Source organism: Tiliqua scincoides, chromosome 3, assembly GCF_035046505.1.
Source record: "Tiliqua scincoides isolate rTilSci1 chromosome 3, rTilSci1.hap2, whole genome shotgun sequence".
Taxonomy (NCBI): Eukaryota; Metazoa; Chordata; class Lepidosauria; order Squamata; family Scincidae; genus Tiliqua; species Tiliqua scincoides.
Window position 1 is genome coordinate 205,789,585 of NC_089823.1, and position 24,441 is coordinate 205,814,025.

The window sequence follows — 24,441 nt, forward strand, 5'->3', positions numbered from 1 at the left end:
AAGGGCTTTATAAAAGTATGTCTATTTATAGAACTTGCCAACTGCAGAGAACACTTTGTGCATCTGATTGAGTGTACTACAGTCTCCAAAAACTTATGTGAATATCAGTGCTCTAGGCTTGAAAGTGCCACAAGGCTCTTCATTATTTTTGTTACAAGAAACGAACAATTACCCCTCTGGAAATGGATACACATAGGAATAGCTGTCACTGACCCAGAAACTCTCAGTAACCCTGCTAACCACTCTGATATCTCCATGAATTCCTGCATTGTTAGGATACAACATTTAGATTAACTCCAAACTCATCTGCAATTCATTTCATTTGTAGAACGTCTGTAAACATTTTGTGGGGGTTGCTGCTCAGTCATTTGGCCTGCCTAGCCAACAGTGTCATGGATTTTATTACTAAGGTACTGCAAAGATCCTGTGGCTTCTCACAGCACCTCCACTGGGATAAGGAAGGATGAGAGGACTTGGAACCTAAATGTAATCTATGTTTTCATTTGTTTGTCTCTAGACAAAACACCCAGCATACATCAGTTATGATACACTGCTGATGCCAATGACTCAGTTTAGGGGGCTGTCAACATTTTGATTGGAAACACTACTGATAGCTAATCAGCTAATGTTAGCCAATACTGATGGCTAATCAGCTAATAGCTTTTTAAGACAAATACAGGTACCATCCACCAATGCATATATAAGTACAGCTGTGCATGTGCAAGGTTGAAGCTCAGAGCACCTTCTTTGTATGCCAGAAGTCCCACATTCAGTTCCTGACATTTCCAGGTCAGGTTGGAAAAGAACTCTGGAGAGCTGCTAACAGTCCATAGACAATGCCAAGCTAGGTAGGCCAATGGTTTGTTTTTAGGGGATCAGAAGTGAGCTTAATAAAATCTTCCCTGTTCCCCAACTGATCCTAATAGGAGATCTGTGAGCACCCTCCCAAAAACCACTCTGCTATCCATTGAGCCCAGTGCTGATCTCCATGGTACAACTGTGTTCATCAAGGAATGGACTATGTTTACAATCTAGAACGTGGTCATCTGTGGTATAATCTGCAGTATGTTTTAACTCTGCGACAAGTTCCCTTTTGGTATTAGGCAGATGGAGTCTTCAAAACACAAACTCCAGCATTCCATGGGGGGGGGGAACATTTCAGAATATTTTTATGTGTCATTTAAAAGCTTCTTTGAGCCTCAGGGTAAAAGTGTAGGACAGAAAATAAAGAGACTCTTTTAAAATCAATTATGTCTGTCAACACATTTGGCTGCCAACTTTTCCTCCTCCTGACCAGTTTTAAAACACCTTGACTATTCTCCCCAAAGGGAGAGAATATTCTGCCCATCTTATTATGCATATTTTTATCCTATTCTTCCTCCAAGGACCTTGGTGTAGGTTATCCCATTTATCCTCATTACAATCCTGTGACAGGTTATTAAGCTAGGTGAATTCAACTGGCTCAAGTCACCCAGCAGACTTCATAGATGAGATATATCAGAATCCTAGTCTCAGGCCAGTACTCTCTCCATTGTACCACAGTGGGTGCCCGCTTTATCTGTCTCTGTTCCCTGCTGATGGAGAGAAAAATGGGATCCTTGCAGAAGAAAAAAGAAAACTGGATAGAAGGGTGATGTTTAATTTTTCAAATCAATATGAAAATTGATTTCATCCCAGAGATCCCAGAGATCCCATCCCAATCCCAATCCCAGAGATCATCCCATCTGGAAGCTATGTAACTATGTAAACAAACCAAACTGATGCTGTATCAGGTGTTTTGCAAGGAGCACATCTGGTCTATAAAGCTCAGGCAAAACACAGAACAAGCAAACTTCTCAACACTGAAAAAATGTGACTTGATTCTGAGAGACCTTAATTCCTTTCCAGATGATGTCTTTCTGTTAGCAAAATAATTACACAATTGTTACTTAGTTATGGCCCTTCATCTAGGCACCTTCTTCACTGTAGTGCTTCAATACCGTGCGTCTGCTGTGGATGGACTGTATTTTCTCAGCCCTGTTCCTGGACTGTCACAAATGCTTTATCGGCAGCTCTGTGTGTTTGTTTTGTTTATCAGCTTGTTTGCTGCTTATGATTCAGTTGCTTGGTATGCCAATAAAAGTCTAAGTTGTATTTTCCCAGCACCTAACTTGCAATATTTTGGACCTGGAAATTGTGCTTTCCCATCCCACACTAGTGATGGTAATCAGAAATTCCAAGTGACTGCACGAGTGTCATGGGTAATGCTACTCGGGCATTTCCATGGGTTGTGCCACCATGAGAAGTGCCCACAACATCACTGGTAGAAAAAAAGAACTGTTATTTTACTCCCCACCACTCTTCTCAAAAACTGAGCATTAGAAAATATGATTGTACTACTGCAACAGATATACTACTTTGAAAGAAACCACCTTGGTCGTCCATAAGAGCGAAATACTAACTGCTTATGCTGCCATGTGAAAATTGTCCCAATGTGGATAATGTTGATTCTATTTACATGAGAACAATATGGATATTACTGGTGTGAGAAAGTAATATCAGTAATAGCATTTATAGTGATTTCTCTCATTCATCTGTTTAATTCACAATAACAATCCAGCCAATGTTAAGCACTTCCATTAGCATCAGTGGAAGGTATATACTGTACATATCTGTTTAATGGCCTCCCATTTCATTCAATGGCTCTTAAAAAGTGCTTAGCTCTGACAGGATCATGCCCTACTTTCAAAAATATTTGCCTACACACACTCCTCCCCTCGTGAATGCTGAATCCAAACTATCTCACAGGCAAACAAGAAAGGAAGCATTCAATCGGTCTCCAAAAAGATCAAGTACAGAACAACCGTCAGACTCCACAGGATTACAAATTCCTCCTTTAAGACTGGGAGGAGAAACCCATAAGCACCCACCATCCCTGGAATAGCCATGAAGTTTAATTAAAGAAGGAATTACAGAATGAGAGAGCAGTTCTTTGTCCCTTAACCCCTCATGACCCGTTTGGTGGCCTCAGGAAATACTTCATCCAAGTTAACACTATTATACCCCAAATCTGTGCGCAATTTCATAGGGATTTGGTCACATGGAATTCTGTAATGATCAGTTCCCCCAGTGGACATCATAAACAGACATGCCTAGGCAGAACACTGAACAACAATACAGACAAACACTGGTTCTGGTCATTGTTTGTCCTCTCAGCGGGATATTTCATTTGAATAATTAAGGAAGCAAAACATGACAGCCATTTAAAAACCATATATTTATTACACATCCAAGACAAGGCACTTACAACTCTCTGAACAGAGGGACCGCCTTCAGAGCTCGAAGGGCATCTCTTCGTTAGCAAAAAAATTAGAAAACCGTAAGCAGTGGAGGCTCCATTCTTGCTTCTTCCTACCAGCACTGAGCTACAGCTTGAAGGGCTTTTATCTAGTGCTGGATTGCTTGAAGACAGCAAAAGAAAAAAGAAAAGAAAAGAAAACCTAAGAGCCTCTTTGAACATCAATTTGCCATTTAATTATCTCTTGAGTCACATTTTCTACTCCTTCCTTTCTGCCCAAAGCTGTGCTCTCATACACAACTAGGCAAGGCAGTTAATGCTTGGTTTACTACTAGATACTTTAAAACCTGTTCAGTTTTGCATTCAGCACAGATAATGCTGTGACGTCCCATCGGACTCCATTTCTACCGCCTCTCACTTTTGAACTGTGCTTGCTTGGCTGCAGTGACATAGCTTGAAGGAGGTGGCTGGTGCGGTCCACTACCCCAGGAGCTTTCTGGGCTCCCTGCGGGAGGGATGCACTGCGCTCAGAGTGGAGAGCGGAATGGAGAGGGGAGTGAAGAATAGTTCTCCCACCTGCCTCTAGGTTCCAATTGGCTCCAGGCTGGGGACATTCCAGAAGCTGGGGGAAAACATTCACACAGGTGAGGGGGGGGTGACACAATGATGCAGGGAGTGACATCGCAGCGTCATCGTATCGCCCCGCCCCTGGCACCACTGCTGCTTGGCTGGCAAAGTACAGTTTGTCTTACTAGTAATTTTCACAAAGCTTCACAACCTTCCCATACCATCTGTCCATATACTAAAAACTCAAAGTGAGGATCTACTCTGTTTCCTGCCACTCTCCGAGGCAGAGCCAGCAGGGATATGGGAAAAAGCCTCTTCTGACATGACACCAAGGCTATTGAACTCCCTACCCTAGCAGTCCAGATTGGTCCCTTCTAAACTTTAACCTTTAGATGTCTGATCAAAGTGCTTTTATTCTGACAGGTTCATGGTTTGATTGAGTCTTAAATCTTGCTGCTGAATACAGTGTTATGCTGCTATATACTTTGATTGTACAGGGGTTGTTTTTTTTTGGGGGGGGGGTCTTTTTAGCTTACTGTATGGGAGGATATGAATATCTTAATTAATAAAAATAAATAACAAAAATGAGAAAGTAGATTATGAATTTTGAAATTCTGAATACTGTATAGCATTTTAGTAGAGGAATGTTGTGACAACTATACATTTCTAGCTTGCCAAGAAACTATGCTTGGAACGTAATGTTTGGGGGGGGGGAACTGTTGAACAGGACATGCCACCAGACCACATTGATACAGCTGACTCGTGGAGTTTTCACCTTCATTTCATAAGACATAACATAAAACAAATACACCTATTTTCTTCTGTTGAATGTTTGAGGGTATGCAGTGGGCTTGCTGCCTGCTTTCTGACCTGCAGTACCCTTTTTGTAGCAAAAGCTATGCAAGTGACCTCGATCATGTTTACTCGGGTGCAAGGCAGGAGGAGGAGTGCCAGTAAGGCTGATACCCCCTTGCGGGCTCACAGTAAATGACAAATGACACTTTCCCTTTGTGATCTTTGGGATTTTTGTTGACTTATTTGGCGGCTTTTGTTGAGTCCTTAGAAATGGCCTGTGGCTGGGGCCTATTCTGCCAATTTCCACGCTCCATCTGTGGTATCCATCAACAGGGCCTTTTACTTGCATTCAGGCCTCTGACACCTGCCTAGCAGGATGCAGGAGACACAAAGAAAACTGAAGTGGATGAGAAGGGGGGAGACGGTGCGGATTTTTTTTTTAGGGGAGGTTGAACTGGATGCTCTGTAGGGGTTAATCCATGTCTCTTCAGTCCAGAGACTTTAGCACCTGGAGGCTTCCTTTCAGTTTTTTTTGTTGTTTTTTTTAATTCCCTCTAGGGTAGAGAGCAGAGTTTTAAATCTTAAAACATTAAACGAGCTTAGCGTTCATGTTTTAAAAATGTAAAAAATAAAACCACCTCCATTAAAACTGTGGTCCAGACTGAGCCATCTCAGGAGTTCTCCAATAAATCACATTTGGTGCAGACAAGCAGTCAGCAAAGTCACTCCAGCTTGTGCTTAGACTTTTGTTTGTCTTAACCAAAAGGTTTTGCCAACTGCTAGTTTTAACTATAGAGAAATATTAGTGGAAGCCTTTTGCCACTCGGGATGGGGTGGGGGAAAAACATCCTGAAGAAAACAAAATGGCCCTTGAACCGTTTTGTACAAGCATTTCCATTTAAGGAAACATTTCCATTGGAATCTTAAACACAATTAGGAATTTAGAGCCAGCTACTCAGCACACGGCTGCCTCCAGCACAGATAGCAGTGCTTTGACTTCTCTCTCTCTCTCTCTCTCTCTCTCTCTCTCTCTCCCACCAGTAATGCTCTGCCGCGCCTCCTCTCTCCTCCTTTTGAAAGCTCCGATTCACAGCAAGAGGTCATTAAAAAGAAAATAAACCCCTGCCAGGTCTGGACTAATCAAAATAGTACAAATACATTCTGACACTTAGCAACTCCCCGAGTGCTCACAACCCTGGGAGGAGAGTACAGATTACTTATGAATATGATAGGCAGCAGGAGACAAGTTCAGAAGGTCTAATGTCAGTATGCAGCCACCTGTGCATTGTGTAAAGCGCCCAACGTACATTACTATATGTAGTAAAGACCTTGGAGCTCATTTTTCGGCAAAGCAGAATATCCACTGTGCACATTCTCACAAGTGAGCATTCTGGATTCTTGCCCAGTCTTTTGAGGCTCTCATTTAAATCCTATACTGTATCGGTATGATATTCTTTGAGAATAAAAGGGGGTTTTGTAATTATCAGTTGAAATCCTTCACATGCCTGCTCAAGAATAATCGATGGACTTAATTCTTTGCAAGCATATGGAAGCTTGCAAGCAATTATTGACAATAAAACAGATTTTTTTAAATGCTCTATTGTGGAAGATGCTTGCCGTTTCATTGTGGTTTTTTTTTTTAAAAAAAATTGCATTGGATTGATGCATTTTATTATTCAGTTTGGCCAGTTTTGGGCTGGGGGAGAGGGAAGAAAATGTACAATCAAATAAGGAGGGACAAAACGTCCACTGTAGTTCTCCTGTTCTACAGACCAGTCTCTACTAGACCACTTGCTGCCAGCTCATTGCTGAGATCCATACAAAGAATGTTGGATGGGAACCTCACTTACAAGACAGACCTGAGTTTTTCAAACAAAAGTGCACACGGATTGCTTAAAATAAATTAGTAATGTCTTAAGTGCTCGCTTTGTAAACATGTAGGCAGACTGCAGAGATGCGGGGGGGGGGGGAGGAAATAACACAGAAGCCCTAATTTAAAAACATAATTAAGGCTTTGTGAGATATACTTGGGTATAGTTGGGTATTTGCATAGTAATAGTAATGAGCATTTATTTTTTTTTAAAAAGGAAACACCTCAGTGGGGCAAACTAAAGGATTTCTTCCAGTAGTATAGCTAGAGGGGGGCAAAATGGTAAGTACTACAAGTGCTGCAACATGCCATGTAAGCGGCCCCTCCCACTCACCGTCGGAGCTATTCTGGACAGCGATAGCAATGCGCAGGAGGTGCCGTTTGGTTCAGCAAGTGCTTGTTCACTGCCTTTGCTGTCCAGAATGGCTCTGATGCAGAGTGGGAGGGGCTGCTTTCACAGCACATTGCAGTGCCTGCAGTACTTACTGTTTTGCCCCCCCCGGGTATGCTACTGATTCCTTCTCAATATTCCCCCACACCCACCTCCCGGGACTGATAAAGTGGACATAGAAAAGAAGTCCCATCATTCATCTGGCCCTTGTGGTGCCTCTTTATAGATCATATCAGTCTTTGTTTTTGAATTCTAGGTCATAACAAGGCAGAAGATGTACAGTATTTAATCACAGCTGACTACACAGCTTGAAGTACAAAATGCAGAACAAAAAAAGATTGTTATCAACAGGCTTCCACACCATACCAAAATGTAGATCAGTCTTCTTAAAAATAAATTGCATTCTACTTCGAAACAAAATTCTTTCTGATTTTTGGGAACTTGTACAGCAAAGATAGCCACTTAACACGAAACATACTTGCCTTTATCAGTGTGTTTGGATAACACTGTCTCAAAATCATGTTCTAGCTAACAGGTTAGATAAAAATCTTTTCCTAGGGCAGAAACGGAGTGAACTATATAACATGTAATTAATTAGATCTTGTGTTACATGTGTGCCACAAATGCAGAAATAGCCCTGCTCATGTAACTTATCCACAGATATGAAGATGGGAACAGGGGAAAGTTGGACAGTGCTCACTGACCTTACTCTAATATCTGCACATTCCGTGGAAGTTCTGAATCTGTACATGTGTAGACAACTTCAGTAAGACCAAGAATCCTGCAAAAAGTGGGCATCATAGTTGTGGTTCTGGTCAAACCTTCCTCTAAACCAGGGGTCTCCAAACCCCGGCCTGGGGGCCAGATGTGTCCCGCAGCGAGCCTCTATCTGGCCCGCAGCCAGCCTCTTGTCCCCTGAAAGCCTCTGGCCCATTCGACTGAACATGACCAGAGCTGTGCTCTGATTGCATCTGGAGGGTGTTCTGAGGGCCAGAGAGGCTGAGTGAATGAGCCCACTCATTCATTTATTCACTCATCTAAGTTCCATCTCTATTTATTTAAATTTTATACAGTGTTTAAATTTTTTTCCAGCCCTCAGCACTGTGCCAGATATTTCATGAGGCCCTCCGGCCAAAAAGTTTGGAGAACTCTGCTCTAAAGTCAGCACCAGCAGATGCAATCCACCACCGGTGTCCATTTCCTGGACATGTTATGTGAGCAGGGCTGGAACCTCTTCTCCAGTGGCCTACAAGGGTCACAGTAAGCATGGTTTGCAACTGCTCTAATGTAAATGCTCTCCACAACTGATAGCTTATCACAGCACAGAAGTAGCTTTCCATTTCAGATCTCAATTGGAGAGGAGGGGGGAAAAAGTAACTACAGAAAGTCCATGACTTATGTAAGCCCCAGTTTATGTAATTTTGAACATATGCAAAGCATTCCATAAGTCACAACAATATGTACTGCACATCTTCACTGCACACAGCTCTTTCCCCGCTCATCCCAAACCTTTCCACAGAGCTGCACATGTGCAGAAAGACATCCTACATATAGAAGCCAACTTACAGAAGAGTGGCCGGAATAGAAGCCTTATGTTAAGTCAGGGAGGAGTACCTGTACAGGAACACTTATTAAAATATGATTTATTCTGCATTTTGGTAGAAAGACCTTCAGGGAGTCTGGTCGGCACAACAAAAATATGTTTCTACCTGCTGTGCTTCAGACAGTAGGGGCACAGAACTTCTATTGCTGATCTGTATCCACAAATACTCAATCCCATTGAACACCCTCCCCCAGTGCGCACTATGAGCCATGGGGGGGGCGCTCTGAAACCTGGGCACACAAACCTGAGAGCGCACTGCATCCTGTGGCAGAGGACAGTCCTGGAGGTCTCCTCAGGCAAGGGAACATTTGTTCCTTTGCCCAGAGACAGCCTCTGCTGCCCCTGCTGGGTTTACTCATACCTGCGCCAGTAATTTAGCAGGCACAAATCCAAGTGGACTTGGGAGGTGGATTGAGTCTGGGAAGAAGGATAGGATATTGGTAGAGCTTCCATCACCACCAGTATGTCCCCTTTCCATTCTTAAGCTTCTGCCCCTCTGTGCCCTCCTCTCTGTTACTTCCTCTCACCAACCCATTCTGCCCACCTCTTGCCTCCTTCCTACCCCCACACTGACTTACTGGTGCTGGAGATCATTGCAAGGCCACTGGCCACTGGCCACAGCTGCTTGCCACTTGTAACATGGCAGTCCAGTTGCGCAAAATGGCTTGTTGCCTTTTGCAGAAGCCATAAAATACCTTGGTGCTGCTGCAATGCTAGTTCCTGCCTTGCAAGCCCCCCGTTAGACTGGGCCATCAGATTGTAATTCTATGCATACGATTCTGGGAATAAGCCCCATTTAACAAAGTGGAACTTACTTCTTAGTATATGTGCATTAGATTGGTCCTTTAGGTACCTGGCTCCAGAACATTTAAGGATTGAAAGATCAAGACCAGCACTTTGAACAGGGCCATACAATAAATCATCCCCCAAAGAGTTGCTCTGAATGGACCACACCAGATAACAATTCTGAAACAACTGAACTTTCTGGATTCTTTTTAAAGACAGTGACCTGGATAAAAGTAACCAGGGCATACATGGATGTGGTCAGATCTATCTTGCCCCAGTTTTTTCTCAAGAACAGGAGGGCATCTAATACAACAGCCAAAGCTGCTGAAGATTGCTCCTGACAGAAGATAACCATGTTGTGAAGGGAAATATCTGGTGACTGAAGGTTCTGTGAGTTCCTGTCAAAGAATAACATTGTAGAAACCCCATTGAAAAAAATGTGGTATAAAATATGGGGGCTACATACGTAAACCACCTTGAATAACATTTAAAAACAGAGAAAGGTGGCAAATAAATAAATAAATAAATAAATAAATAAATAAATTAATTAATTAATTAATTAATCCTTTTTCCTACAGGAAATCAAGTCTACGTATAATGACTCCTATATTTGTTCTGGGCACTTCCGTGCAGGACCAGCCTTTCAGGCAATTTGGTCAAATTGGGTTCCACACTTTAGAGGGGCCCTGCACCCCTCCAGCATGGAATTGTCCAAGTCAAGGTGCAATAAGCAAAGCACTGTGTCAGTCCTCCTACCCACCCCTGTATTCATATGGCTCAAAATGGACCTCCTGGAAGCAGTTGGAGGTGATGTCATCCCCAGCAACAATTTGTGGGTGCCATGCTTCACGCATGGCACAATCAGCACTTGGCTAGCCACAGCTGCTTGGTGAGTGGGGGGGGCGCACACAAATTCTCTGCATTGGCCCTGCCGCTCCTGGGGCCATGGATGAAGAAGTGCCAGTACTGAGGTCTACTGATGTATAGACCTGGTGACCTCACAGTTTTTAATTACCTTCTCAAAGTCTTTATCCAGGTGTTCACCCAATATATCTGCCACACCAAACTGTACATGAGTGAACCTCCTGGATGTGCATTTTGCAGCCCTGCCAAAACTTGGCATCATCCTTGCAGGGGAACAACTACTTCGGTGCCACACATTCTCTATCCTGCGCTCCTGAACTAAAATGAGTGAAGTTCTTCTTGACTGAGTGCAGTTCAACCTTGTAATGTGTACTGTATTCTTTAGGACAAGATATCATCCTATCTAGTCCTTATCTGGGGAGACTTGACTTGAGACTGAACAAGATATTCAATCAATAGTACAACTTCCCAAGGGAGCCCCTCAGCAGGGGTTAAAGCAGATAGTCTGCTCAGTGCAATGGGCACTGCCATCCTGATTTCCATCCTTACAGACTATTTTATACTTGTCAACAGCTAATGTCAAATCCTAATGCTGCATGCATATGCTGCTAGGGTTGCCATAGCTTCATGTCCATTAAAGAGGTCAACTAGAGATGTATGGTCAATAACAATGATGAAACTTCTTATAGAAATACTGGTGTGATTTCTTGATACCAAATATAGTGGCTAGGTTTTTCTTTTTTCAAGTGAAAAAAAAAACTACCAGATCACTCCTACAGTTCTTTAAAAAGTAAGAACTGCTTTACATATCTAAAAAATTACAAACACATTTGACTGGTTTTGAGGTTTGAACCATGTTCAGTCAGAAGTCAGTCTCATTTAATTCAGTGGTCTACCTCCTAGATAAGTGAGCACAGAATGAGTAACGAAATCAGATCTGTTGCAATCAAAGGATTTACCTCCAAATAATTGTTTAAATTTTACACTAAAACGTAAATGAATGGATTTTGACTTCTGATCCTGCTGTTATAAACTGCCACACTGTGACAACTCTTTAACAGAAGCTAAAGGGCCGGGTGGGAATGCTGTATTTTTTTAGAAAGAAACCATGTTTACAGCCTTGTAAACATTTAACTGAAAACGAATAACTTGTCCCAATTTCAGGAGATGGAGATAAAAGAGAGCAGCTTGGTTTTATGTAAAATCTTAAAGTCATCAGAGTCTGAAAATGGTAATGTTTAGTTAGTTGGTTCACAGTGAAATTCTGGTAAAAAAAACCAAACAACAACATGAAGAAATGCTGATAATGAGCTAATAACATGCTCCATAATTTAACTAAATCAAAGTTGTTGGAATTACACTGATTAAGTTCTACAGTCTTTAGCGGTGCTAACTGTGATTCATTTCAAATAGTTCAGTTAAATGTCACTCACCTGAATGTGCTGAAAACTACTTTCACACTATTTAATACATTGCTAGGTTTCACTCTGACCAAAACCAAGTATAAATCTCCAACTCCTAACCACCTTAAACACATGCTCCTCTTTGAAAACTTTTTGCAAAAGACATACAAACAACATTCCAAATCTTTTAATTAATATGATGACATTCCACTGACAAGGTTTTCATGGAAAGAAAGAAACTCAAGAGTCGAGAAGGTGTTCCGCTGTTTAATGAAATGCCTCAATTAATAAGCAATTCTTCTTTTACAAATATCTTGGAGAATAAGCTCTGTTATGCTAAGCTTTGCCCTGAAAAAGTTCATAATTAAATGGGAAGAGTAATTGATTTAGCTGCAAATGTTACTTTCTGAAGAAGAGGCCTTTGACCAGTAAATGCTCTTTGCATGGGAAGGGGAAAAGAAAACAGTAGCTGGGGCAAAAGGAAAAGACCAAGAGTGATTTTTATTTACAATTGCCAAGAGACGAGCTCTTATTGCCCATATGTGCCACAATCAGTCTTCTTATCATGGGCCGGCCATCGTGACCATTGGGAGCTGTTAATGAACTGGGTAATTGAGTTGCTGACATGTGTTACCAAAACAAAACAATAGGAAGAAGAGACAAATGAACATTTTATTTGCCAATCAGAGTAGGCTCCGCTTTTCAGAAGGCCGAAGCTAAGTAAGTGGCTGAATACATCAAGCAGTACATTGAAAGCAAGCAGATGCCCACACAATAATAGTTAACTGACAGCTTACGGCCCATCTGTGCGTTCACATTTTGTTAAAGAAATTACTTGACTTGCTAAAGAGACCAATCATACAGCTGCCCACAGCACAGCAGTGGGCGAGATAAATCATTAGTTAAACCATTTCATGCTTAAAATGACTGTGCATATTAACACTTATGCCGAGACGGTTTTGCCGGCACACTCTGATGCAGTTACAACCTACCATTTGAGTGTGATTTTTTTTTTAATGTAACAGCTCATGGCTTCAAAGAGAATGGAAGCACAGCACTGAGCCGATAAAAGGACCGTTCACATTCACACTTGTATGTATAGATGCAATATCTTAAACCTCAAAATAATATGCAAACGCAAAAGTGTTCTGCGTCATTAATTGGTTTGAGTGTGTTTTATTTTAAAGCCAGATAGTAGCAAAAGGAAGACATCCCATTTTAAATAAAATAGGTGGCAGTTCAGCTCTGCTTAGGACGGCACACAATCTTGAATGAAATCGTCATGGGGCATACTCATAACAGCAAACAACCATTCACACTTCCACCTAAACACAGACTTTGTTTGTACGGATACTTTGCGACACATATTGTATGGAGCTAGCAACACTATTGCTGTATTGTAAGGTTGACAGGCTTCCAATAGAAGATGTGCCAAACAGGGAACAGCAGAGATTAGTACCAGATATGTCACGTAAGTTCCAATATCCAAATGAAACCCCATTAAGCACATGGTTGCATGAGCATGTTCAAAGCATTCAAAAATGCATTTAGCACACTGCTACAATCTTAAGTGCACATTCCGGTTGCTGGTACTATACTGGTCATCTGTTTGTGCCTGGTAGTTCATACCATATAATCAGCCAGCATTTCTCAACATTTGTCCCCGTCGTACCACTTTGCATGGTCCATCCATTGGAAATGCCACTGGAAGTAACACTGGTGACACTGTCATCGCCAGTTACCTCTGGATTGGGAGGCCAGATACAACAAAGCAAACACGGGTAAGAGGCTCAGGGCAGATGAGAGGGCTTTTTCAAGCATGTGAAAAGCACATGCTGGAGCTCTGCTAGCCAAGCTAAGCCTCCTACCACTGCTTGTAATGTTGCATTGCTGGTCTCGCAGCCAGGTGGCGAAGGTCTCGGGGGGTCCCATGCATATCACCAGACACTACCTCAAGTATCACTGAGTATCATATCATAAGTATTATATCAAGTATCACTACTTCAAGTACGAGTACCACTGGTTGAGAAATGCTGGAATAAACCCAAGCTGCATTGTTGGTTTTCTGCTATCAAAATGAGAGGATGCTATCTTTTCTTTTAGGGTGGCTCCACATTTACATAACAAACACAACTACCATAGGTAGACTGGCATTGGTCATAGCCAACACACAAAGTAGGAATGATAGACATACTTGGAATATCTGTGAACACAGAAGAAAGCACGTCTGAGTTGCTGGATGCCCTGGGGCAAGGCCCTGCACTGGAACCCCCCACCCATGATGCTCCCCACCCACTCCTTGATGATACTTTGGGTGTGATCACTGCTACTGGTATCAAGGGTACTAGGACTGAGCTGGCCAAGTAAGCCTTCTGATAGGCATGGGCCTTGACCAATGTGTGAACCAAATGACCCCTGATGCCATCCCTGCTGGTGAAGTTTCATTCCTACCTTGTAACCCAACCATGGTGACTCAGAATATTGGGAGTTCATCTGAATGTTCGCTTCTCCCATTACAGTGTCGTCATTTTAGGTCTGACTCACACAACTGTTCAATTGTGCAAGCTTCCAGCTTGTATTCAGTGTGTGTTGCTGAGTAGTGGGGAAAAAAAAAAAATCATACTTGCCAACACTTGCTGAAGGTTGAACCCTGCACTTGATGGCAGGCATTTAACCACATTTTTCTAGATCCAGTTGGCCATGAACAAGAACGGTCTTGTGAATATCAAGCAGCTCCTGCTTCTGCAGCATTAACATGGTCAGCTATTCAAACGGGGTCAGAAAACTCTAACGAGATCAATGAGGTGCCATTTTTCCTATCAATCGCTAGACAGAGAATAACAAACTCAAAAACCACATTCAGAGATTCTCATTCAAGATCACTCCCTCCCATACCCGGGTCTAAATATCACTGGAGCTTTTGGGATTCTTTGACATTGTTGAGCAAAGATATGATTATTGCTCTTGAATAATTTGATTTGTTCTTAATAGACTGTACCTAGAAGATGGCAATGGGTAACTGTTCAACTCCTTCCTCATACATGCAGGCCTTGGCCCCTACATCTAAACTATTACGTACAGATCTCATATCTAAGACTTGCCAAGATGAATCTTCCTTATAAGGTTATATCTGAACAGCAGGTGCCCACAGAATAGTCTTGGTGATGGTTCTCAGCTCCAAAATTCTATTATTATGTGGCTCACTAGACACCGGCATTGAGAATCAGCCTTAGAATAGTTATAACAATCCCAACAGAGTCCCATCGCTGCAGTACAGAAGATTCAGATTATGAATGGGAAACTGTCTCAGGATCTCATGAATGGTCTGAACTCTCAGTACCGGTGGCAATGAAAGCCCCTTACATGCCATCAAGTGACAGGCAGAAGAGTGCCAGTGCCCCAGGGGCTCCAACAAAGGGTGCCCACATTGGCAATGTGGGGGCAGAAGGTGGAGCTGGAAAGCACATAGCTACATATGGCAGGCGTCAATGCTGGCATAGGGTGATCAGGAGTTAAAGATTGGGCTATAGTAGCTGTCTGGCTATAACAGTAGTCAAAAAGCTAATATTTAAACATTTTAGGTAAGGATTTAAATTATGAGTTTTTTTCCCTGTTCAAAAGTAACCAACACATTCCATAAATAATAAATGAATAAATAAGCCTGGCCCCTTTGAAAAAGAACATGCTTCTCTGCTTGATCCCAAGTCAGATATATTCCCCAAAGATTTTCGCTAAGAATGACATCACCCCTTACAAATCACTGTTACTTTAGATTGCCATTAACATCTTTGTAATATCAGCAGTTCCCATGGACTTTTGGCTTCATAGTTGTGTGGCCTGTTTTGAATATTAATTCATTTCAGCTTGCCCAGAACTGACTAAAATTACTCTCAATCTACCCTTTTACACAGAGGCAAAAAAGCAGTAACTGGGGTGGCTGCATTTGCACTTAGCATTTAAACCTGCCTCTCTCTGATGTAACCTCTCTGCCAACTATATTCCAGCAATATTGCTTGAACTCACCAATATGACCCCTCGGTATGCGCCCAGGTGCATCTCCTGCTATGAAAATATAATGCAGCCATTCCAACATCCAGTGGTTCTCAAACCTTTAGCACCGGGACCCACTTTTTAATGAGAATCTGTCAGGACCCCCGGAAGTGACGTCATGACTGGAAGTGACGTTATCAAGCAGGAAAAGTTTTAACAATCCTAGGTTGCAATCCTACCCACACTAACCCAGGAATAAGCCCCACTGACTATCGTTGTTAAAAGCATATACATAGTAGCCTGTTTAAAGTACAGATCTGTGATTTCCCCAAATGCAGTCACATACCATGGCACCATCAGGTCTAATATATTAAAAATAAAATATTGAAATGAATGGGGACCCATCTGAAATTGGTTCATGACCCACGTAGTGGGTCTCAACCCACAGTTTGAGGAAACACTGCACATAACTCATAATAAAGGAACAAAGAGAGCAAAGGTCAGGCAAGAGAGGGAGCAATACGCCGGCTAATCAATGTTTTTCCTTGAGATGCATATATGATGCTGCATTGTTATAAAAGTTATCGTTTATACTGTAGCACTTTAGAGTGTTACAGGTGTAGTTTACTTTACTTGTGGCGAACAGATTCATTGCAGTTACATTCTGCTTAGTGGGGTTAATATAATACTGGTGATAACGAACCTCTGAAAATTCAAACTGTAGCCTTAACACCTGTAGCCTTAACACACAATGAGCCTCTAAAAATGCTATGCCAATAGCTACTGCAATTATTATAATTGTGTAATAATACACTACTAATTGTGGGTTATGTACATTATGTTCAGGCTTTCATGTCTAAAGAGTTACTGGAGCTTAAATTTGTCTGCAAATTAGCCTTCTGCCTTAGCAGGCCTTAAAGCAAATACCAGATATAATAGTGTAGGTTGTAGTTGCCCCTGCACATGCTCTGAGGCACTCGTATATCATTTCAGGAAATGCAACTGGGCTGAGTCCTATTACTGAAATCACACCTGAGCCATGGAGAGAGCTATGGATCAACTAGTGCAGGGGTGCCTAAACCCTGGCCCTGGGGCCACTTGCGGCCCAAGGCCTCTCAATGTGGCCCTCAGGGAGCCCCCAGTCTCCAATGAGCCTCTGGCCCTCCGGAGATTTGTTAGAGCCCACACTGGCCCGACACAACTGCTCTCAGCTTGAGGGAGACTGTCTGACCTCTCGCGTGAGCTGTGGGATGAGGGCTCCCTCCACTGCTTGTTGTTTCACATCTGTGATGCAGCAGCAAAGGCTGGCCTTGCTTTGTGCAAGGCCTTTTATAGGCCTTGAGCTATTGCAAGACCTTCAATCATTCATATAAGTTCACCTTTAATATATTCATTTATGTAAACTTATGTAAATTTATTCAAATTTTAAATATAAATTAATTCTTTTTTTCCTTGGCCCCTGACACAGTGTCTGAGAGACGATGTGGCCCTCCTGCCAAAAACTTTGGACACCCCTGAACTAGTGTATCATAAGCCATTCTCTGGGTTGTTGCATGAGGCTTTTTCTGAGGCTGGGCATAGATAAGAATATATGGTGTTGGTGCTAAATATAAAAGGGCGCAATCCTAACCAACTTTCCAGCACTGGCATACCTGTGCTGTATCCTGCAGTTGGGGGGGGGGGCAGTCATGGAGGCCTCCTCTAGGTAAGGCAATGTTTGTTTCCTTATCTCGGAGTTGCAGTGCCCTCATGTCAGTACTGGGTTAGGATTGTGGCCGAAGTGTATAAAATGGGTCTTTATGGCTTTGCTCTTTGGCCTTCTACTGAACTGCTTGGTCCTGATTCCAAAGCAGGTTACCAGCATAAGCTGTTTGTTTCCTCTTGGGGCCAAAGGCTCTCCTCAAAGTAGATCTCCTCTACTATTCTTTTTCTAAAAGCAGCTACAAGAGCCCCTCATTCTGCACCAGTACAAGGGGAAGGGGGAATCCTAACCTTTTCTTCCTGTGCCACGGTCTCAATCCAAGCTGCACATCTGCAGAGCGGCTATTAGCTTCAGATGCAAAAAACAGGCTGTCACAATTCTTCAAAGCAGCTTATAAATATTCTTAATCATGAGAATCACCAACATCCAAATAGGGGGCCCTGCAACAAATTTTAAAATAAAAAAATTCTTCCTGGTAATGTTTAGCTTAGCTACTGGTTAGAATTAGGGAAACTCAGCACTTCAGAAGTCTGAGAAGTTCTCTCAATAGGACAGTTTTTTAGTTACTCTGCTTTTCTGAAAAAAAAAAAAAAAAAATGATTGAAGCTGCAATTGGGTCAAACAACAAGCACTTTGGCCAGCTGTAACAATATCTGAGTGCCCACTGATCAGGATGACATCATCCTGATGTCTTATGGGATGACATCCTTTATCCAGAGAGTGAGACAAAAAATTGAGCAGCCAAAAATTTTTTTTCTTCTGGCAGGTGAGCTATAAATGTAATTTTGTTTGCTTACTTGTTATTATTGTTCATTTTACAGTATGATCCATCCTGCTGCCCAGATAAACAGTGTTTCTCAAGGTATTAAATCTTTTTTTTCCTCCTCCCCAATTGCAAACCATTTGCTCATGAATTGATATTGACCTTGCAAGACGGTAAAGGCAACTTATTCGATGTATGTTCCTGGCAAGTGCATAGAAGGTATTTGGGTTTCCTCTTAAGCTCTTCTGCATTTGAAATTCAGAAGGTTAATCCTCACAAAGTTTTGTCTACAAATGAAGGAGGTGAAAGTTTCTTTTGTGTTTAGTCTTCTGGAAATCTTTCTGTACAATCTGTTACCTACTTTATTCCTAGAATTTAGAATGCCCTTTCCCAAGACAAGGGAAATGAACAGGTTAAATACAAATAATTTCTTGGTTTAAATCCTGATATATAATATGTACTGCTATTCTCCACCCAAAACCTCAGTTCAACTGTTATGACTGCTTATGACTTACAGCTTGTGACCACTGACTTAAATGAGACTTCAGAATACACGCATGATAACTGTTCTAGTGCACTTTGTCCTAAAACTGGATAAGAGGGAAAGGTAAAAATAGAAGAGAATACTAGATTGCAAGCAAAATAGATTATCAATAATGAAAGCAAATGCAGATGCACATACTTCATTTTGGGTTAAGATGGATTGATGATAAGATATAAGCGATTATATCACCAGCAGTTTTTTAAGCAGTCAACAACAGCTACAGTCTACTCTCCCCCTCAAGATTCAAAATGGAACTGCAGTACTGGGAGAACAGGGTTTAACTCTGTCATGCTCCTGTGACTTTTTTTTTTTTTGGAAGAAAATCACCCTCCACCAAGCTGCTTTTTGCCCTTTGGGAAAACATGCAGGTACCCATATAGGATCTATATGTTCTTTCCCATAGGGCACCAAGCAAGATGGAATGATCTGTACTGGGAAAATGGGAGGGAAGAAAGAGTTAATCTCCACTGCCTACCACTATAATCTTGAACTGAAACAGACCCCCTCCAGGAACTATTTCAGTATTTAAAAGGTGAGCTGAGTATGGACATCTCACTGTACCCATAGCTTTGATCTAGGGCAGCAGTTCCCAAACTGTGGGTCCATGGCCCATCAGTGGGTCACGATCCAATTTTGGGTAGGTCATGAAACTGACAAGGCAGATTAGACTATGTGCATCAAGGATTAAACAACCTGTCGCTTGGGGGGAACACTGCTGCCCAATCACCATAGACACAAAAGCTGTAAAACATTTGGGAACCACTTATTGAGGGCATATGAGCAGGAAAGAAAGGACTAAAGAAGGTTCTAAAGGCCCAATCCTGAACCCTCCCAGCCTGGGCATGGAGACCTAGTGACAGCGCTGGATGCCAAAATGTGCCCTAAAGCAGATTTATGGCACCAGGAGACTAGGGAGCGCCTGTCAAGTGCCAATCAGGCAACCTAAATAACTTTAAAATTGATTAAACTAAGGTCGCAATTTTATATACACTTACCAGGGAGTAAATCATATTGAAATCAGTGAGACTTACTTCTAAGAAGGCATGCACAGGATTTCACTGTAAGACATTTTCACATTATCAAAAAATTACGTACAATAAATATGTACAGGGATCATTCTCATCATTCCTACCAATGACTTCCATATGTTTGTCATTCCTGTGTACACATTTTACAGGGTATCATAGAATAATGAACTGGTGGGGTTAGAGACAGCAAGCCAATCCTGATCTTCATCCCATGTACTTATTGTACATATTTTAAACACATGAAAAGAGCTTTAGTCCTGGCTAATGCAGGTTCCATTGCTCTCAATTAGTCTTAATTTTTATTGAAATTATTCACTTCAATCTGGGCTATATCCCTACAGGTCACTAGCATCACTAGGAGGGTGCGTGTGTGTGTGGGTGGGCTGCACCAGGTGATGTCCTGGGGGGGTGACGCACCCTGGGGGGAGGACGCGCTAACTTCGCGAGGTTAGGAGCTACTGCGTCATGCCATACACCGTTGTATGCGGAATGGCCAGCGGAGTGCAGTGCAAAAAACAGAATTGAAATCGCTTCTTTTATTCAAAAGTTATGGCCAAAAAACCAGAAGGAAAAAATGCATGGAGCCCTATGGAAAATGAAAGTGAGCTGTAGCGCGCGTTTACTCGCGAGTAGGTGTACTTTCCATAGTCCGTAGGCAAGGGCAGGCTGAGACGAATGCAAGGACACCACAATGGTCCCGATCCAGGAAATCCAGCCCCCAAAAAACACCCGAGAAGCTCCCCCCTCCCAACAGCAAGCCTGAGCCCGCGTTTACTCGCGAGTAGGCGGACTTGCCTTAGTGGAGGCAGGCTGAGCGGCTCCAAGGATGTCAGAATGGTCCTCATCCAATGAGTGCAGCCCCCAAAAACACCGGAGAAGGAGGTTCCTCCCTCCCAGTCTATGGAGCCCTATGGAAAGCAAAGTAGCCTCACAGTCGTGTTTACTCGCGAGTAGGCAGACGTGCCTTGGCTGGTGGTCAGGCCAGTCAAAGGGGAATGTGAGGACACCAGAAGGGTCCTGATCTGATGGAGCTACTCCAGAAGGCAGCCTCCCACCCAAAAAAAAAAGAGGCTTGAATGGTAAGGGGAAAGTTTTCTATTTTGCACTTGCAAAGCCAGGTGGGTCTTTATCTTGATATGCCTGAAATAGAAGAACTTTAAACTGGGCACTGGGGAGGGCTGGAAATCTCACTGATTATTTTGGGGGGTTGTTATTGCAGGCAGACTACAGAGTAAGCCCCATTGACCACTATGGGACTTACTTCAGAGTAGACAGGCATAGGATTGGGCTCACAACTGCAATCCTACCCACACTTTCCTGAGAGTATGCCCCATTGACCACAGTAGGATTTACTTCAGAGTAGATTCACTTGGTGGAACAGGACTGGCTCCCCCTTATTTAATTATTTTATTTTAATTTAATTATTTATAATTATTTATTTTAATTGGTTGATGATGTCACTTCTGGCCATGACATCACTTCCAATGGGTCCTGGACAGATTGTCATTCTAAAAAGTGGGTCCCAGTGCTAAAAGTTTGAGAACTGCTGCAATAAAGTGTTAGTAAGTTGACAGTAAGTAGTTAGTAAAGTGTGTGTGTGAGAGACTACAAGTTTTCAAAATCACTAAAATCAGAGTTTGGAGGAATAATAATATCGTGTTATATATCAATCAATGTGTAATTTCATGCAGAATGCAATGAAACAAACCACATTGAAACATCTGTGTTCTAACAAAAGGTACAGCCAAAAAACCAGTGGGGGTGGGGCAATGGTACATCTCCACACCCACCACCTGGGGCATTGCCCTGCCCACTGCATGGGGTGATGCGCAGGCCTCCTGCACCGAGTGATGCGAATCCTAGTGACGCCACTGCTACAGGTGATATATCAGACTACAGGTTCACATGAATTTTTATAAACACATCAAATTCTCCACACAGAGAATTAGAACAGAGGGAGAAGACTTTTAGCCTAGCCTTTTTCCTAACCTGCTAGTTTTCTATGTGGAGAGAATGTGGGGGGTGGATTCATGTGAGGTTCTCCCAGGAGCCACAAATGGTTTAGCTCAGTGGGTTATTACCCAGTTTTTGGTGGGCAGCATGATAGCACTAACTGGGAGTCCCAAGGCATTCTGGGACATGGCACGGTTAACTAAGTGGGCTGCTGTATTGGAATCGCAGAAGATCTGGTGAGGAGGTAGATGTGGTGTCAGCAGTGGCCCCTTTAAGGGTAAGGCCTGGGCATCCAGCAGAGTGTGGTGCACAGCTGCAGCCACTTGAAGGCAATAGGGCCCTCAGGGATATAAGCAGCACCTGAGGCAGGAAGGGTTTGTGGGTAGCAGAAGGAGGAAAAGCTTGAGGAGAAACTAGTGAATGGACTTTGGAGACACTGGAGTTTGGTGTGTGGCTGCTGTGCCCAAGACCTGCTAGGGTCTGCTGGCAGGAGAGAGGACCTCTGCAGGTTGAACAGGCGAGCTACCCTGGTGGTGGAGTCTAGCAGTGCTGCTGTAGAAAACTTGGGCCATTGTTGGAGAATGAAAGGGGAGCTAATTAGCATAAAGTGGACATAATTCGCTAGGTAGTGTTTGACCTTGGAATCTGCCAGAACAGTTGCATACCAGCGCTACACAGAAGCGACAATGCATTCTGGGGCACTACCCAGAAGCGACAATGCATTCTGGGGCATGATGTGGCCACCAAAGTGGGTTGTGGCAGTAAAAAAATTGAGAAGCACTGGTATAGCTCATTCAAAAACCTAAAAATCTGGGCATTTGGCAGCATATGTGCATCACTTCCCATCCAAGAGGTTTTTAAACATTTTGTTAGGAAAATCTAGAGCCTCCAATGTTTTATACTGTACCCATGCTGCAACTGCACTCCAGAAGTCTTCCTTTTTAATGTAAATACCCTCTGCTTTGTCTGCATTTATTTGCAGTTTGTAAACAGATGCTGAGAGCTGTTGTTTCCCTCTGTTCAAAACCCAAACTTTGTAACCAGCAAGGAAAATTAAAAGCAGGTGAACATCCAGTATTAATGATGAATGAACAAACATGTAACTTGATGTACAAGCATAGTTCAACAGATAAAAAGAGTGACACCTTATGCCCTTGTGGCACCTCATGTCAAAGATGACTGTCTGATCACATGCATCTCATCGCAACCCATCCTCACTCCACCAGCCTACATTACATGTTGCAGTGCAAAAAGATTCTCTCTAGCTGCTATATGCTATATTAACATACTCTCCCAAGGTTTTTAATATATCTTCCTTTTTTCTTCTCTGTGCCTCCAATCCAGTGGCGTAGCTAATGATTGTGTAGCCTGGTGCCAAGCTCAAAATGTTGCCCAAAATGTTGCCCAAAATGAAGCGATGTCACAACTGGAAGTGACATCATGCCTGAGCTTTTTTAAAAGTGAAAATTGGGGGGAAAACCTGCCTTTTCTCCCCCCCCCCCCCCCGCCAGACAAAATCAAAATTAAGTAAATAAATAAAAAGTGTGCCCCTGACTGGTTCAAGACACTGTGCTGGGGTGAAAAGGAATGGTTATTCTCTCCCTGCTAAACATAAGAGGGGCACCACTTGAAAAAGTGCCTTTTTACCCTGTTAGCAGGGGTAACTATATTATGATACATGGAAATGTGAGCTGACTCATATTATCAGCTTATTGGTTTCATGCTGTATAATGATAACATGTCATTGGCTCTCAGAACAATCAGTCTCATAGGTCGGTTTTGAGTTAAGAAAATCTACTTTTTGTTCCATAAAGCTTTTCATTTTCTAGTTAATTGGCCATAACTTTTGATAGAATACAGATATGCAGTTTGCTTCATTGCATTCAGTATTAAATTACCTTTCCAATGATATATAACATGATGGTATTATCCATACATACCAAGACTTTCACAATTTTGGTCACTAGTGTCAAGCTCAGCTTGTTGCCCCCCTAAAGCTTGATGCCTGGTACAATTTCTACCCCCTGCACCCCCTTAGCTATGCCACTGCTCCAATCTGTCCTCCACCCCTCAGATTTCATAAAGTCAGCCATCAAGTGCCTTCAAAATCCTGCAATTGAAAATGAAACCAAAAGTACTTTCTTTCCAATCCTGCCGCCACCTTAGGAATTCAGGCTTGCTTCCTTCAGCCCTTGGAAGAAGCAACATGTTAGGCAGAGAGATTTTTTTGCTTCCTTTGGCTGTCTTTTTTCACATTATTTTTGAATTTCAAATTCCTGCACATCACTGGAGGTCAGTGAATAACCAGAACCTTCATCATCTTTGTGAGTGCTCCTGTTTTGGCTACAGTCCTATCATCACAATGGTGGTGGCCTTTCAGAACATATATGTATGTCTCTTGAGTGCCATACTTTCTGATCCTAACTACTGTATGCTAATTTAGCAGCAAGTCTGACTGATTTAAATGGGAGGTTCTGCCAGTATGCTTCAATTACAGTCCTAAGCACACGGTACTTATTTGGAAGTAGCAGTACTGTTGAACTCTGGTCATAAGTACTTTCAACTGATTTAGATGGAACAAGCCAGCTTAAATTCAAGAACTGTGACTTAGAGCACAATCCTATAGATATCTATAGTTAGGTTGAGTTAAATGGGACTTACTCTGTAGTTAGTGTGTTCAGAATTGCAGCCTCAACTGGTTTGCAGACAGGCAGGTTGTAAGTCAGTTTGCACAAACTGTAGCTCTTAAAAGTGGCCAAAGTACGTAAGAGACAAGGTAAGGATGCCAACTGCACAGTAATTTAAATGACAGTGTGTGGCATTTGCTCAAGGAGTTTGGTGCAGAGTGAGAAATGTAGTTCAGTGGTTCTCAAACTTTTAGCACTGGGACCCATTTTTTAGAATG

General features: G+C 42.5%; 1 protein-coding gene across 4 annotated transcripts in view; it reads right to left on the reverse strand.

Annotated features, from left to right (window-relative positions):
• PAX3 (paired box 3) overlaps positions 1-24,441 on the reverse strand; it is a 129,967-nt gene that overhangs the window by 31,602 nt on the left and 73,924 nt on the right. The window contains exon 5 of one of the 4 annotated variants that reach the window (XM_066619220.1): positions 9,078-9,086. The exons of the other annotated variants lie outside the window; for them this stretch is intronic. Coding sequence (XP_066475317.1) covers positions 9,078-9,086 — 9 coding nt within the window. The remainder of the gene's footprint in view (positions 1-9,077; positions 9,087-24,441) is intronic. 4 annotated transcript variants of the gene reach the window in all.